At 37.1% G+C, this 17,615-nt stretch overlaps 1 protein-coding gene across 2 annotated transcripts; it reads right to left on the bottom strand.

The window, feature by feature from the left end:
• Positions 1-5,230: 5,230 nt before the first annotated feature.
• On the bottom strand, positions 5,231-16,955 carry LOC132557611 (eukaryotic translation initiation factor 5A-1-like). 2 transcript variants are annotated; one of them, XM_060222122.1, is made up of 6 exons: positions 16,911-16,955; positions 16,400-16,482; positions 10,465-10,642; positions 9,569-9,673; positions 7,320-7,454; positions 5,231-5,694 (listed from the first exon to the last, which is right to left on the bottom strand). In XM_060222122.1, the coding sequence occupies exons 2-6, from the start codon at positions 16,417-16,419 to the stop codon at positions 5,629-5,631; spliced, it is 504 nt and encodes a 167-aa protein (XP_060078105.1). In that variant the 5' UTR covers positions 16,420-16,482; positions 16,911-16,955; the 3' UTR covers positions 5,231-5,628. The 2 variants fall into 2 exon arrangements, with proteins under 2 accessions (XP_060078105.1, XP_060078112.1); XM_060222129.1 differs by having other exon boundaries at positions 16,871-16,942.
• Positions 16,956-17,615: the final 660 nt, after the last annotated feature.

Below are 17,615 nucleotides of genomic sequence, written 5' to 3'. Positions count from 1 at the left end.
TATCCTTCGCCCTCCCTTAACTATTATCCTATCCGTCAATATCTTCCGCCCTCCCTAATCTATTCTACTTTCCATCAGTATCTTTCGCCCTACCTAAACTAATTTCCTGCTCATCAATATCCTTCGCCCTCCCTAAACTATTATCCTATTCATCAATATCTTCCGCCCTCCCTAAACTATTATCATGTTCATCAATATCGTTCGCCCTGTCTAAATTATTCTACTGTCCATCAATATCTTTCGCCCTCCCTAAACTATTCTACTGTTCATCAATATCCTCCACCCTCCCTAAACTATTCTACTGTTCATCAATATCATTCGCCCTCCCTAAACTATTTTTCTGTTCATCAATATCTTTCGCCCTCCCTAAACTATTCTACTGTTCATCAGTATCCTCCGCCCTCCCTAAACTATTCTACTGTTCATCAATATCTTTCGCCATCCCTAAACTATTTTTCTGTTCATCAATATCTTCCGCCCTCCCTAAACTATTCTACTGTTCATCAATATATTTCGCCCTCCCTAAACTATTCTCGTGCTCATCAATATCTTCCGCCCTGTCTAAACTATTCTCGTGCTCATCAATATCTTCCGCCCTGTCTAAACTATTATCCTGTTCATCAATATCTTCCGCCCTCCCTAAACTATTATCCTGTTTATAAATATTTTTGCCCTACCTAAACTATTCTTGTGTTTATCAATATTTTTGCCCGACCTAAACTATTCTTGTGTTTATCAATATTTTTGCCCTACCTAAACTATTCTTGTGTTTATCAATATTTTTGCCTTACCTAAACTATTCTTGTGTTTATAAATATTTTTGCCCTACCTAAGCTATTCTTGTGTTTATAAATATTTTGCCCTACCTAAACTATTCTTGTGTTCATCATTATCATACGCCCTACCTAAACTACGCTTGTGTTCATCATTATCATACGCCCTACCTAAACTACGCTTGTGTTCATCATTATCATACGCCCTACCTAAACTATTCTTGTGTTTACTAATATCTGTCTGAATTTATTGTGTCCTGTTACAGAGTTGACTTTGCTTAGACTATCTTTAAGTGATTTAAGCCGCAATCATTAGTCTTTTACAAACAGAAACACGGTTTACATATTCTGATCATATTACTATTTGTCAGTACCATACATGTTTACGTAAACGAGAATTTTGACACACCATACTTCCAGGTAAGACAAATATGCCTGTCCTTCGACTCAATTCATAACATTACACAGTTCAATGGATATATATAAGATAACAACTCATACACCATAAACATGTGTGTTACCTGTTAAATTTGAGTCTATACACATAACAAGTATTTTTTATTGATCTTTCGTATTGATATTGATAAAATTGTTTACGTGATTTTTATGATATTGAACAAAAGCTCACGTCAGGAAGTCTATCATCTTTATCGCCAGCATGAGTTGATATTTATGAAGTCATAACGGATAGAATTAAGACAACTTCATATTTATCAAATTTATTATTTGTTTCGCGTGTCAAAAAAGATGCGAGGAATGGGTAAGAGGGCAAGACATTAAATTAGGTGTCTGCCGTAGTCAAAACAATAAGTTGTAATAAAAAAACCAATTCTCGAAAAATGGCACACCGTTGGGTCCCCTGCCCCACTGTTGGCCCCACCATTGTTTCTTACACACTGTTAGCTGTGGAAATCTGATCGCTTCGATTGTAGATATACAGGGTATTCAAATGTATTCTATGCAATAGCAACCTTACATGACTTGTCATCTTAACAAGATAAAGGGCATTTTCAACCTCCATGGGCTTCGCTCCTGATCATAGGAAATATACATTTTTGTATATTTATGTATGTTTTTAGAAATAAGATATATACATCATATATATTGAGTTGATGAAAAAGTGGCAAAAAGCAACGCTTATGTTTTCGCTTAATAAGGAGGCGGGGGTTAGAATATTTTATACACGCAGAACAGACCCTTTCACGCGCAGAGAGACATGACATATCTTTATCGCTCTCTATGACATAAACAACAATTTCTGTATTACACTTAGGAATGGAAATAAAATCCAGTAGGACATAACGGATACTAATTAGATTATTTTATCTATTTATATATGATTTTAATAACGGTTTTTATCTTGATTAGAAACCTTACCTTACTGCGTCGGATTTAACCAGGTTCAGCGCTTCCTCCTGATTCCTGGAACTTGCTTTACTGCGTCGGAATTCAGCAGGTAATCTGCTTCCTTCACCGATTCCTGGTACTGACCTAGATCAATCACTATAGACATATTTAGCATTGTCAGCACTATTTTCTATATTTTAAAAAAAATGAAATATTCATATTCATTACATGACAAAGCAACACCAAAACTTTCGCTAAATATAGGGGGAGAGGCTAGATAGTTCATACAAGCAGGAAAAACAAACTTTAAGACAAACATATAGACATATTTTTATCGTTCCCTTTCCTTCTTGTCAAAACGACAATTTCTACATTACACTTACGAATGAAAATTAGAACAGTAGGAAAACTAATATGTTGTTTTTACTAGTCCTTATTTGATTTTAATAACGGTTTTTATTTTGATGAGTGGCCTTATTGTGTCGGAATTCAACAGGTAATTAACTTCCTCCTCCGATTCCTGGTACTGACCTAGACTGAAAACCAGCATTATTTTCTAGCTGTTTAACACAGGTAAACAGCTGTATCTCAGAGTGTTTCTAAGTGGTCGGATATGTATTGTACAGGCAACAAATTTCAACAAGAATAGCCAAGAAAATATCGACATACCAACACAATCTTAATTAAAAATGAAATTCGATAATATGAAAAAAAAAGAATAATATGAAAAACTTTTAAAAAGGTATAGGGAGATCTTCTGTAAGATAAAGCATCTTCTGCTCCATCGACGACATCCGCCATGTAAACCTTGGTTTATCCACGTAAGTAATGTCACGTTCTCAAATGAGAACAAGGTGTACAACCATGGCACTAAAAGGCAAACTAACAAGCATCAAACACATCCAAATTAATCTTGCAAATAAAATAAAGTATTTTGCAATGAGATCATTATGATGACGAGTCTTTACCTGTTAGTTGTCAGCTGTCGACATGGAAACACCATAGATTGAGGACGCAGGAATGTTTCTATTCAGAAATGGAAAATGTACAGTAAAGAAAATTGAAATCATAAAGCTTAATGGAAAGATGTATCGGTGGATTTCGTTGAAGAAAAAGAAACTGCCTTGTATTCGATCTCCAATTCTAGTGCGTGTATACAGCTTCTAATGAGCAATGTCAAAAATGTTTTCATTTTTCATAATTTTTTTCTTTTTTTTTTTTTTTGCGCAAAGACAAGACACCATTATTGTAATAAACCACTGTAATTGAAGGACTTTAAAAGGTTTGTATGTCCTGCCTTTATTCAGCCATGTATAAACCAAATGAAGGTGTTGTATATAAGAAATAAATTCATACAAAGCGAGGGAGAGTGTGAGTGTGACAGACAGAGAGACAGACACATTCAGACGCTTGTTTTGGCTTGATGATTTAACGATATAATTTCTTTACTTATTTTTCTATAAATGTACGTTAAATGACATAAGAGAGCTAACCCTATCATTGTATAACTCCTTCAGTATGTTTTTCTCTGTAAGTGTACGTTAAATGACATAAGAGAGCTAACCCTATTATTGTATAACTCCTTCAGTATGTTTTTCTCTGTAAGTGTACGTTAAATGACATAAGAGAGCTATCCTGTTTTACAATGTAAGACGACGCCTTCAGGGTGTGTTTTATATTTTCTGTGAATTTGGTATAATTGTTACAAAAGCTAATCCTGGAATTAATCAATAATTACTGGCTAGTCATATATATAATGGCAGACAATTCATTATACCATTCCACTGGGTTGTGATGACAAAGACTTCAATAGAAAGTGAAATCTGCATTTCCCGATGTTTCAGTCATCAACGACTTAAAAGCTTACCTTTCTAGTCCTTATTTATTGCTTTTATTTTAAAAAACAATTCCTGATCAAGCGAAGACCAGGAAAAACATTGTTTCACATTTAGTTATATTTGGTTCTAGTGACGTTTACAAGCCTTTTTTAGGCAACGACAAGCCCACCGTCCTCCCTGCATTTCTTATATGGGTTTCATGAAGTCTGTGTGGGTGAAGAATCATTAGCATACAAGGTGTTGTTTTACTTAAAATTCAATGCATCGGATAAAACCAATTTATCGAGGGGTATTCATGTTTTAATAAATGCAGCAATATTGTCGCGAAAAAGCTAAAATAACGTGAAATGTTGAAGCTATTGGGCTCTGGTTTAGCGGTTCTGTTTAGCGTAAGTTAAATATACGTTACCTATCCCTTGATACACAGTGCTATGTATAATGTAAAAATGATAAAATAATATTCGTTAAACGGAGGTGAAGCCAGAAATTTAATTTCACATTTTACAAAACGTAATAATCGACATTCGTTCACATTGTGTTCTCCTTATTCCCTTTCTGAATCGCTTTGATAAATTTGGCGTGCTTTGTCCGTTACGGTAGGTGGAGTATTATAGACTTTTAGGGATCCTTGTGAACGCATGTTGACCGTGTCCTTATTTAATGGTAATTTCTGTGCATGAAGTTAAACTTTATGAGATGTTGAACTTTTAATTAACTTCTGTAAACTGTATACTGTCGATAATCTGTATGATCTAAGATAAGTAAGCGTAAATGTCAGGGTTATGTCATCGAGATTGATTGATATAGATTTTTTATACTATAGCTATATATGTAAAACACTGCTGTTGATTTTGTTATACTGAAGATGTATACTATTCAATAGGTAAGGCTAATCCAATGCTTGTCTTATCTGGCATTACGGGAAACCCTTTATTGTGATCTAACATAAATGAGATGCACAGGTTATATGAAGAGAGAAGTATGACATCCAGATGAAATGTAATACAATGTATTTCTTTACATAAAACATATGAAAATATCAATTTAATGTTTTGTTCTTGCTGTAGGTGTTACCGACGACGCCTAAGTGGTGCCAGCTGTTTCCAGTAAAACAATAATAAGAAGAACTGTTAAACTGGCCTCTGCTTGAAAGTTATGTATAGGGTTATTGGTTTTCATCCTTTTGTAAATTCCATGGGTATTTAGACAAATGTCTTTAGACAAATATTTGTCCAAATCAACAAAAGAACAAATAATTTTTAGAAATGTAAATGATTTTGTAAAGTTTATTACAGAGAAAGAATAAGTAGTATATAAAAAATATTTTCACATTTCCATACGATGACGTTAAGAGAAATACAAGATAACTGGACATCTTGATAACAATTGATATTTTTTCAATTTGTTCACTAACTCAGAACGGTATCATATTCTTTGTAAAGATGGTATCTTTACGATATCATTTGCTGGCTTGTAGTTAAATACAGTCACGTGACTGATATAGTAAGTCCGACATCCGATTCAGCTTGGGATCAGACCCAGTGCTGTTGGTGTGTGGGAATGCTGTCCTCTTGTAGGCCTGTGATTCTTTACCACCGACACGTGCGACAGATGTTTAAGATATCCATGTCCACTGTACTTGTAGACTTCTCAAGGAAATGTGTGCCTTACTAAGGGTTATTGGTACTCTTTACGCTTTGTACTGCCACCTCGCCCATAGCATTGATCAGCGTGACCTATGGATAATAAAAATTCATTTATAGATCAATGTTAGTCAAATGCAGATAATTAAGATTTTCTATACAAGTCCATTGTGGCTGTAGTTTCTGTATGTTTATCACGTGAATTTGATTATTTTTTGGAATAACAATAAAAAATCAGTGATATTCATCATTTCTAGTGGCTCTTCTTGTATATTAAACCATAACAATTAATAGTTCTAAGCTATACTGTATCTTATTCCAAGATCTTATTAAAAGCTGCAGTTTACTCAAGTATATTTGAGACAATCTTCCATATTGCAGGTGGTAGACATTGGTGAAGGAATATTTTCATCCCTGAGGCTAGACGTAGCCAACATGTCACCTTTTAAATATTTAAATTATGTACATTGGTTTCTTTAGAAATAAATTATAATTAAACTTTATAACATTTTCTATTAAATTTTCAAGTTAGTGTTACTCCCATTTTGGTATTTGACCCTTTTTTCAGCAGTTTTAAGCCATCCTCAGCCACCTACTATGTTGTAACTGCCCTAAGCACTATCTGATGAAGTGGTGATATGATGCAGATTGATTCACTATTTGCCTCTGATCACACTTTTGTATAGAAAAGTTTTGCCTGTCTGTCTATTGCACAATATTCTACAGTATGAATCAACTCTTCGTCTTTATTATATTTATTCGGAGTTATTTAAAAATTCAAAACCTGGTTTATTACTGCAACAATTTCGATTCAAATATTTTGCACCTGCTGCGTTAATGCGCAATACATGTTATCATTATAATAAGCACAATTGCATAAACATCGGTTACAATATATCTTGTGGCTTCATTTCAGAACTAAAATAACTTCTCAAGACCATGGACGTTTTGTCCAGAGCAGGTCCAGTTACCATCATCCTACTTTAAACCAAGAAAAGGGTCAAATACAGGTGAAGACATCCGTCATAGATTTCTGAACCAATCAGAGGCAAATCTTATCTTCATAGAATTCAACCTCTACCTGAGTCCCTGTAATGGCTAACTTCATTTCAAGATTCGAGAACATATTTTTGTCAAATAAAACAGTATTTTATTACCGTTCTGTTTTGTTATTTGGATCAGTATTTAAAAAACTACGTTCATCTGGAAAATGATCATGTAAGTTCATTGATTTATGTGACTATAAACATTACGGGTTATATATCTCAGAGGAATAATGGTGATTAAACAGTCTCCAACCATCAAATTTATATATTGTACTTTCACTTTCCAACTTCAGATACACGTTCATATACTGATAACTGATGACAATATTGACACATTTCCTCTCTGAAAACACGAATGTTATTGTTAACGCTGATCAATGGCATACAAAACAGTCTACATATGTTTCTGTCGTTTCCGACATTAACCTTCGACCCTGGCTGCAAGGTCAACCATAGATAGCCCGTAAAATGTTCACAGTGGTACCCTCCTTTCTGAGGCAATCAAGAAACACAACAACCAACGTAGCTAATCAAAGGCAAAGATAAACTTCGTAGATTTCAAGACTTTAAATCTTGATTCGTTTATTCCTGTTAGCCCTTTATTTAGACTAAATCCCTAGCTATTGATTATTACATCTCGTCGTTTGTTAACGCAGGTATAGCAGTACTCACAGTCAGGTCGTCACCCTTTTCAAACTTCTCCTTGATGTCCTTTCCCAAATCTCCTTGTGGTGTTCTAACCTGTGATAATTCACCAGCACCATCAAGCAGTGACATGTATCCATCATCCGTGCTTATATCGACAACCTGTCAAACGTAATAAAAACCATTGTTCTCACTTATACAACAGATATAACAAACAATTTAAAACACACCAGTGGGATTCTGCACTGCGACATACAACACACCTGTGGGTCTCCGCACTGCGACATACAACACACATGTAGGTCTCTGCACTGCTACTTACAACACACCTGTGGGTTTCCGCAATGCGACATACAACACACCTGTGGGAATCCGCACTGCGACATACAACACACCTGTGGGTCTCCGCACTGCGACATACAACACATCTGTGGGAATCGCACTGCGACATACAACACACCTGTGGGTCTCCGCACTGCGACATACAACACATCTGAGGGAATCCGCACTGCGACATACGACTCACCTGTGGGTCTCCGCACTGCGACATACGACTCACCTGTGGGTCTCCGCACTGCGACATACAACACACCTGTGGGAATCCACACTGCGAAATACAACACACCTGTGGGTCTCCACAATGCGACATACAAGTCGCCTGTGCATCTCACCACGGGAACATAAAACTCACATATAGGCCTCCACACTAGGACATACACTCGCCTTTCACCTAGCCGTCCAGGGTTCGATTCCCCGAAAGGACGTGAAAAGGTAAGGGGTCAAATGCCTGACCACGAGGGTTTTCCCCGGGTACTCTGGTTTCCTCCCACAATAAGATCCCTCGCGTGCTTACATTCGGGCCAACAAGAGTGATAAGTATCAGTTGAAATAACTTGTTTCGCAATTGTTGTAAAATAAATGAAGTTTATATTTAAGTGTACATCTCATTTTAGGACATACAACTCACCTGAGCATCTAAACTGTAGGTCTCTGTACTGGGATAATGCAATTCATTACTGGGAACTCCAGCACACATGTAATCTCACTGCTGGGACATACAACTCACCTGAGCATCTAAACTGTAGGTCTCTGTACTGGGATAATGCAATTCATTACTGGGAACTCCAGCACACATGTAATCTCACTGCTGGGACATACAACTCACCCGTGCCTCTAAACTGTAGGTCTCTGTACTGGGATAATGCAATTCATTACTGGGAACTCCAGCACACATGTAATCTCACTGCTGGGACATACAACTCACCCGTGCCTCTAAACTGTAGGTCTCTGTACTGGGATAATGCAATTCATTACTGGGAACTCCAGCACACATGTAATCTCACTGCTGGGACATACAACTCACCCGTGCCTCTAAACTGTAGGTCTCTGTACTGGGATAATGCAATTCATTACTGGGAACTCCAGCACACATGTAATCTCACTGCTGGGACATACAACTCACCCGTGCCTCTAAACTGTAGGTCTCTGTACTTACTGGGATAATGCAATTCATTACTGGGAACTCCAGCACACATGTAATCTCACTGCTGGGACATACAACTCACCCGTGCCTCTAAACTGTAGGTCTTTGTACTTACTGGGATAATGCAATTCATTACTGGGAACTCCAGCACACATGTAATCTCACTGCTGGGACATACAACTCACCCGTGCCTCTACAACTGTAACTCACCTGTAAGCCACACAGGGATAATGCAATTCATTACTGGGAACTCCAGCACACATGTAATCTCACTGCTGGGACATACAACTCACCATAAGCCTCACTGACAGGACATACAACTCACCTTAAGCCACACAGATGAGAAATACAACTCACCTTAAGCTTCACTGAGGGGACATACAACTCACCTTAAGCCTCACAGATGGGAAATACCACTCACTTTAAGCCTCACTGAGGGGACATACAACTCACCTTAAGCCTCACAGATGAGAAATACCACTCACTTTAAGCCTCACTGATGGTACATACAACTCACCTTAAGCCTCACAGATGGGAAATACCACTCACTTTAAGCCTCACTGATGGGACATACAACTCACCTTAAGCCTCACTGATGGGACATACAACTCACCTTAAGCCTCACTGAGGAGACATACAACTCACCTTAAGCTTCACTGCGGGGACATACAACTCACCTTAAGCCTCAAAGATGAGAAATATCACTCACTTTAAGCCTCACTGATGGCACATACAACCCGCGTGGAGATCTCACTATTGGGACATAATCACACTACTCGGACACACAACTTACCTGTCGATCACAGCGCGTCACAACAGGGACACTCATATTGTGAGTAGATGGGCAGATATCCTCGTATTTCTTCTGTGTGAAGATGTCGATTCCAACCAAGTGTACCTGTGTACGTAAAATAATGTACAATCAGACAAATTTGATATTAGAACCAGAATAATGTACATACGTTCTTGTTTTCGTCCCTTTAATTCATAACACACAGATTGTTTCGTCTCCTCAATAATGTTTTACATCCTACTTAATTATGACAGCTTTTACAGACAAACATGGAAATTTGAAGATTGCTACCGGGGACAGCCAATCGCACTTTTGTGTTTTTTGCTTCGAATGTTTACATCTGTAGCCAGCTGTTGGTAGCGATCCTTAACAACAATGGTCACTATACCTGATAATACACGTACAGGTATTTAGACAGACATGAAGATTAGGGGCAATTGACCGACCACCTGTTGCTACGACTTTAACAGATACGGATGCCTATGCCTAAGACTTAACTCCCATTTTAGCTTTTTGTTAGGTTTTTCTATCCATGGTGATCATTGATATAACATGTCATTTCTGAATGTTAGAATTCAGATTATCAAAACTCACAAATCAATACATCGTCATTTCTTACTTAATAAATATTTGAATAAAACTTTTATTTAACTCATCAAATTATGTCCATATCCAACTTCCATAAAAATTGACACAAAAAAAATTAAATATAGTCCACGTTTCCCTGTTTTAGATGTGACCAATACAGTCACCTTGGCATGTCCATGTTTTCCAGTTTTAAAAGTGACCTGTATACTTACCTTGGCGTGCCCAAATTTTCTGATTTTATAAGTGACCAGTATAATCACCTTTGCATGTCCATGTTTCCCAGTTTTAGAAGTGACCAGTATACTCACCTTTGCATGTCCATGTTTCCCAGTTTTAGAAGTAGACATTTCCACTATTTTACATGGATGTTCCTTTATCACAACATGTCCATTTTTCCGGAGAGCTGAACATTGCTGAGGATAAGTCAAGGAGAAGCCTGATTCTGCTGTTGCAAATTCGGTATCCTCCACATCTCCAGATTCCCTTCTGAAATAGACAGGAAACCGGTTAAAACTTCAAATTTATTCAGTTTATTTCCTCAGAAACAAAGGAAGGTGTTCCGTGATGTTTTGAAAGTCTTTAAACATTGAATGTTTGGTGATATCTCAGGTTTTCCATCTGCCAGTTGTGATCAATTATAATAAAAAAAACTGTGGACCTAAACATTTAGGTTTCCTATCATTTCTCATTGAAATGAACCAAAGCGATAATTTGATTACACCAAGAAAATGGCAACTTGCCAAATTCCCTACATTTTTAGTTCACAATTTGAAGGAAATATATAGCTCGGCGTTCTTTACAAGAAAGATAAAAAAGACTTCATTCCATGTGCCTAGGACGTACTTAGTCTAAAGGACCAAAAGGTAACTCATGATGGAAAGGAGTGTTAAAGGTAATGGGTTAGGGAGAGAAAACAAGTCTGACGTCAATCCAAGTCTGATATCAGCTCGAGTCTGAATTGAGCAAGAGTCTAACATGAGCTTAAGTCCGATGTTAGCCAGAGCTTTATGTGAGCTCGAATCTGACGCGAACTCAAATTTGACGTCAGCTGGCATCTGATGTGAACTTGAGTCTGTTACCAGCTCGAATATGATGTAAGCCCTAGTCTACTGTGAGGTCGAATCTGGAATGAGACTAAGTCTAACTGAATCTGACTTGAGTCTAAATCTGCATTGCGCCCTAGTGTTGCTTTAGCTTGAGTCTGAAGTCAGCTCAAATTTGACGTGAGCTCGAATCTGTCGTCAGCTGGGTCTGATGTGAGCTGGAGTCTGATGTCAGCTGGGTCTGATGTGAGCTTGAATCTAACATCAGCTGGAGTCAGATGTGAGCTGGAGTCTGAGGTCAGCTGGAGTCTGAGGTCAGCTGGAGTCTGATGTGAGCTCGAATCTGTCATCAGCTGGAGTCTGACATCATCTGGGGTCTGATGCGAGCTCGAATCTGACGTCAGCTGTGGTCTGATGTGAGCTTGAGTCAGACGTCAGCTGGAGTCTGATGTGAGCTGGAGTCTGAGGTCAGCTGTGGTCTGATGTGAGCTTGAGTCTGACGTCAGCTGGGGTCTGATATGAGCTGGAGTCCGACGTCAGCTGGGGTCTGATGTGAGCTGGAGTCTGACGTCAGTTGTTTTTTTAAATTTTTGTCTGGTTGCTATTTCAATGGTGCGACATAGAACTATTGCGGTGCAGTTTGTAATTCTATCTAAATAGAAAATACATTACTCCAGGTTTGTGTTGGGTCTATATAACACATGTTTTGTTTCGAGATATGTTAGGAATAAACCCTGTTTAATACAGGGACTATTTCAGGATTTTGTTGTGTCTATATAACACATTTGTTTTGTTTTGAGATAGGGTAGGAGAAAATCCTATTAAGTGCAGGGATTATTTCAGGTTTGTGTTGTGTCTATGTAACACATATGTTTTGTTTTGCCCTCAAGAGTTCTAAAGGCTTTTACATACAATGAGAATCTATAATTTTCTTTGTTGATCTCGATCGAAGTTAAACTATGTATGCACATATAATTTAATAATGATATACGCCGTGTACATAACATTTTCTTTGAACCACAAATAAACTGAAAATGCAACGATTGTGTATATATACCAATAGCGTCAATATTTCTTATAGGCTTTATTCATGTTCTCGTGCAATTTTATTTTCCTAGATAGGTAAAAAAATGCATCTCCTACTTTCTCTTTGTAATATCACACACAAATTATGTTATAATCACCAAAATACCAAAACAGAAGTCATATAAGAGAACTGTTTGGGATTTTAAAACAGCAGATATCAAAGGTTTGAATAATGCTTTCTCAACTGCTCATATTGACATATTTGTTAACGTTTTTGATTCTCTAAGTGATATAATTACTACTGTAAATACTTTTATTTTAGATACCTGTAAATTGTTTATAGTGAATAAAGTTGTTACTATTCATCCCCGTGACAAACCGTGGATTACAAATGAAGTCGCAGAGCTTTTAGGAAAAGGGACAGGTACTACAAGCTATTTCAGCGTACCAAAAATGATTTTGATAACTTAAGGTTCCAAGTAGCACGTCGAGAAGCAAATAGGGTCAAGCGTGATGCCTTAAAACGCTACCAAGATCCTACAATTAGAAAACTAAGTCATAAAAATACAAATCCAAAACAATTTTGGGCTATTTCTAAATCTTTGTTAGGCAAAAACAATGTACAACTTATTCCCCCACTCGTTGATAATAACCATCTCATACATGATGACCTGGATAAGGCCAACAATTTCAATAATTTTTTCTCTGAGCAGTGTACTATCCCTGAGTGTGTTGAGAAACCAGAATTACCTACTATTACCGTGGATGATAGTAGACCTACACTTTCTGATATATACACAAATCCAGAAGAAGTACGTAATATATTCAAGGCGTTGAACACTAGCAAGGCATCAGGTCCCGACGGTATATCTAATTTTATCCTTAAAAACTGCTGTCAATCTTTATGCTTCATTTGGTCCCATATTTTTAATCTCTCTCTCAGCTCAGGTATTTTTCCATCTACGTGGAAAACAGCTCAAGTTTGTCCTATTCACAAAAAAGGTAATAAAAATATTGTCAGTAACTATTATGTAAAGATTCTTTATACACAACCAGGAATTTTAATATGTGACGTTTCGGTGACCAGTACGATCCGTACGCTGTCACCTTCCTCAGACAAATGACCAGTAAAGCATGTACACAAAGGTGTGATATGTGTACGAGTTGTCATGGAATAGCGTCGATTTCGGGCATGCTGACAAGTGCCAAAATGACTGTTAGCGAATAGTAAAACCATTCGGCTACGCTTATTTTATTACTTGGTCATAGATGTGCAAAACAAAAATCCAGGTGGTCATCCCATATATAAAGGGTATATCTGAAACCATCCAAAGGATATACCGCAACTATGGCATAGCAACAGCCATGAAGCCCCACAAGACGCTTCGAAATATCCTAGTCCACCCTAAGGATAAGATAACCAAAGAGAATGTCGCAGAATGCATATACAAGATCGGGTGCAAAAACTGTGACGCATCATATATTGGAGAAACTGGAAGGCGATTCGGGGTTCGCCTTGGGGAGCACCAGAAAGACACCGGAAGACAAGAGGAAAAGAAGTTCACCCGATCAGAGAGGAAGCAGTCGGATTCCCAGATAAACAAATCGGCAATCACTAACCATGCCATGCAGGAAAACCATGTGATTGACTGGGAAAACTCAAAGGTGCTCGATAGGGAGAACCATCTTCTGAAGCGACAGATCAAAGAAGCCATCTGGATACGCCGCAGCGGGGCAGTTCTGAACCGAGATGAGGGGGCTCATAGACTCTCGCACATCTATGACCAAGTAATAAAATAAGCGTAGCCGAATGGTTTTACTATTCGCTAAGTGTCATTTCGGCACTTGTCAGCATGTCCGAAATCGACGCTATTCCACGACAACTCGTACACATATCACACCTTTGTGTACATGCTTTACTGGTCATTTGTCTGAGGAAGGTGACAGCGTACAGATCGTACTGGTCACCGAAACGTCACATATTAAAATTCCTGGTTGTGTATAAAGAATCTTTACATAATCCTTACTTTCCAACCTGACGAAAATGTTCAGTATTGTCAGTAACTATCGACCCATTTCTCTCCTTTCTACTGTTTCTAAATGTCTTGAAAAAATTGTATACAAGAGAATGTATAAATTCCTTACAGAAAATGACATTCTTATTAAGGAGAATTCTGGGTTTAAGGAAAATGATTCTACTGTAAATCAATTGTTGAAAATAATTCATAATATATATCAATGTATAGATGATGGTAAAGATGTATGTACAGTTTTTTTAGACGTTTCCAAGGCTTTTGATAAAGTGTGGCACACCGGTCTCCTTTATAAACTAGAAAATGTTGGAATCAAAGGTAATCTACTTTGTTGGCTTGAAAGTTACTTATCTGAACGAAATCAATTTGTTGCCTTGAATGGCCAAGCTTCTGAAAAACGTTCGATTAACTCTGGCGTTCCTCAAGGATCTATATTAGGGCCTCTATTATTCTTAGTTTACGTTAACGACATCAGCGAGGGTATTTCGTCGGATATCAACTTATTCGCTGACGATACGTCACTTTCTTCGGCAATATCTGGTCAGGCCTCTGTAGAAAGACTGAACAATGATTTATCTATATTATCTCAGTGGGCGAAACGATGGCTAGTTTCTTTTAATGCTTTGAAGACCGAACTTGTTCTTTTTACTAAAAAACGAGCATTGGTTATACCTAACTTAATTCTTGATAATGTTGTTATAAAACATGTTAATACACATAAACATCTCGGTGTTTTATTGTCTGGGAATCTGAGCTGGCATTCTCATGTGTCAGAAATTGTCGGTAAAGCTAATAAAATTTTAAACATACTTCAGTCACTATCGTATATAATCCCACGAGCCTGTCTTGAAAATCTCTATAAATCAATGGTTAGATCTATCTTAGAATATGGTAATGTATTATTTGATAATTGTAGTCAATTTGAATCCGACCTCATTGAAAGCGTACAGAGAAGAGCAGCTTTGATATGCACTGGTGGTTACAAGGTAACTAAATATACTAAACTGTTAAATGAATTAGGATGGGAATCTCTTAGTGACCGAAGAAGAAATTGCAGACTAAAAATGTTGTATAAAATTAAGCATGATCTTTGTCCTTCATATCTTAAATCTGTATGTCCCCTACTTAACCATCGCACTCAAAATTATGGCTTTCGAAATTCTGAACTATTCTTCCCATAACATCTAGGAAATCCTTCTTCCACCAATCTTTCTTTCCCAAGTCAATAAGAGACTGGAATAATCTGCCTGTACATTTTCGCTGTAGTTCTACATTAGCATCTTTCTCAAAATCTTTGTGTAATAGTACGACTCCTCTGTCTAAATCTCTGTATACATATGGACATGGAAAGTGCAAAGTGAATCATTGTAGAATACAAATGGGATTAGTGCCCTTAACAAACATAGATTTTCTTATAATTTAACTGTAAATAAATTTTGTGACTTGTGTATACATTCTCCTGAAGACGAGAAACATTTCTTTTTATATTGCCCTATATATAACGGATCCCGTATTAAGATGTTGCGTCTGGTATGTAATGAAATTGCTCCAAATGTCAATCCGATTCTTGTTGTTGAGCTAATACCTGATGTTCTAGTAAATATATTACTACATGGATGTGAAACTTTAGACTGTCAATCAAACAAAGTTATTTTTGATCAAGTTTTCGATTTCATAATCAATTCAAACCGATTCTAATCATCTCTCTCTCTCTCTCTCTCTCTCTATCTCTCTCTCCCTCTCTCTCTGTTTGTTGTTCGAGCAGGTGTGTGCTGTGTGCGTGGATGAGTGTGCGAGTTTCAATTTAATGAATGAAAGGAGTGAGTAAATGTAAGTAAGTTTTGTCAGTTTCGAATATGTTTTCTTGTATTGTACTATGTAATGTGTTTCATGTCGAGGAGAGCAACTAGTAGCCCCAGGGCTGTTTGTAATCCTCTTCAAACAAATAAAGAATTAAATTAAAATGTTATAATCATGTGTCATTCAAACAAGATGATCCATGAAAAGCGAACTCAAAATCAAATCTTTTAATCTAACTTCTTTATAAATTGTAATTATTGTTTCAATGTATATAATTTATCAATCAAATTTTCTATAATAGTCTATGTTAAAAGTTCAGATCAATCGACAAGTTAACTTACTGTCGTTGTTTGGTGCTCATGGTGACAGCTGATAATTTCCACCTGTTTGGTATTCCCACAGAGAGAGAGTCGATCGGCTGTACCTATTAACACGTAAAGGACTAGTGTTTAGAGGTCGTTAATCACTACCGTATATACAGCCAGGTATTGCACAATCACCTGAAACCAATCTATTTAAAGACCGTCAAACGAGTCGTACGCTTCATATTTTCCTCTAAGTCAGCAGCTTAATTATGAATAACACCTAACATCATGTATATACTTAATAACCAAGACATTTTAAAAATACCAGGGACGTATAATACTGTATTTATACGTCCCTGCCATTACTGAACAGGAACATATAACCGATCCACGTATTTACTATTTCACGTCTGTGTTCTTAATATGTTATTGATATTTACATTATCTAGACATAAGAATATTAGACAAATTGAACACTTCGGTATAAATACTAGCACTGGTACCTACCAGCCTGTTAAACACGTGGAAAATATGCAAAAATACATACTACTCAGAGTACAGTTCTTGGGTTGCGTTCGCGTTAAAGGCCAAACTTCTAATACGTCTAATGGACAAACTACTAGATACAAACGCGTAGGTACCGACAACACTTTATCGCGTATAAAGGCCTGATGCAATGTATTACCCTTAATCTAGACTTACGCAAGTCACTTTTTACAGCAGGAAAACTTTGGATATATCAGTGTAGGAGATGCCAATGGAACGGATAGAAAAAATAGCAATTGATAAATAAGGTATGTCCATTAGACGATTAAAAACAAAAACTAAGGAAATAGCTAAGAATGTATAGGGGATGTCCATTAGGCGGATAGGAACAATAACTAAGGATATATAGGGGATGTCCATTAGGCGGATAGGAACAATAACTAAGGATATATAGGGGATGTCCATTAGACAGATGGGAACAATAACTAAGGATACATAGGGGATGTCCATTAGACGGAGAGGAACAATAACTAAGTATATATAGGGGATGTCCATTAGACAGATAGTAACAATAACTAAGGATATATAGGTGATGTCCATTAGACAGATGGGAACAATAACTAAGGATATATAGGGGATGTCCATTAGACAGATAGGAACAATAACTAAGTATATATAGGGGATGTCCATTAGACAGATAGGAACAATAACTAAGAATATATAGAGGATGTCCATTAGACAGATAGGAACAATAACTAAGAATATA

The sequence above is a fragment of the Ylistrum balloti genome, unplaced genomic scaffold (genome assembly GCF_031769215.1).
Source record: "Ylistrum balloti isolate Yb309-2 unplaced genomic scaffold, AGI_CSIRO_Ybal_v1 Utg369656, whole genome shotgun sequence".
NCBI lineage: Eukaryota > Metazoa > Mollusca > Bivalvia > Pectinida > Pectinidae > Ylistrum > Ylistrum balloti.
This window is presented reverse-complemented; position numbering and strand designations above follow the sequence as displayed.

What these genes read in the sequence shown, in the direction of transcription:
- LOC132557611 (XM_060222122.1), bottom strand. Translation starts at nt 16,419, where the DNA reads ATGAGCACCAAACAACGACA. An exon ending in ATGAGCACCAAACAACGACA is followed by an intron (nt 10,643 to 16,399) that starts GTAAGTTAACTT and finishes TGTCTATTTCAG; the next exon opens with AAGGGAATCTGGAGATGTGG. An exon ending in AAAAGGGTGACGACCTGACT is followed by an intron (nt 5,695 to 7,319) that starts GTGAGTACTGCT and finishes TATTATCCATAG; the next exon opens with GTCACGCTGATCAATGCTAT.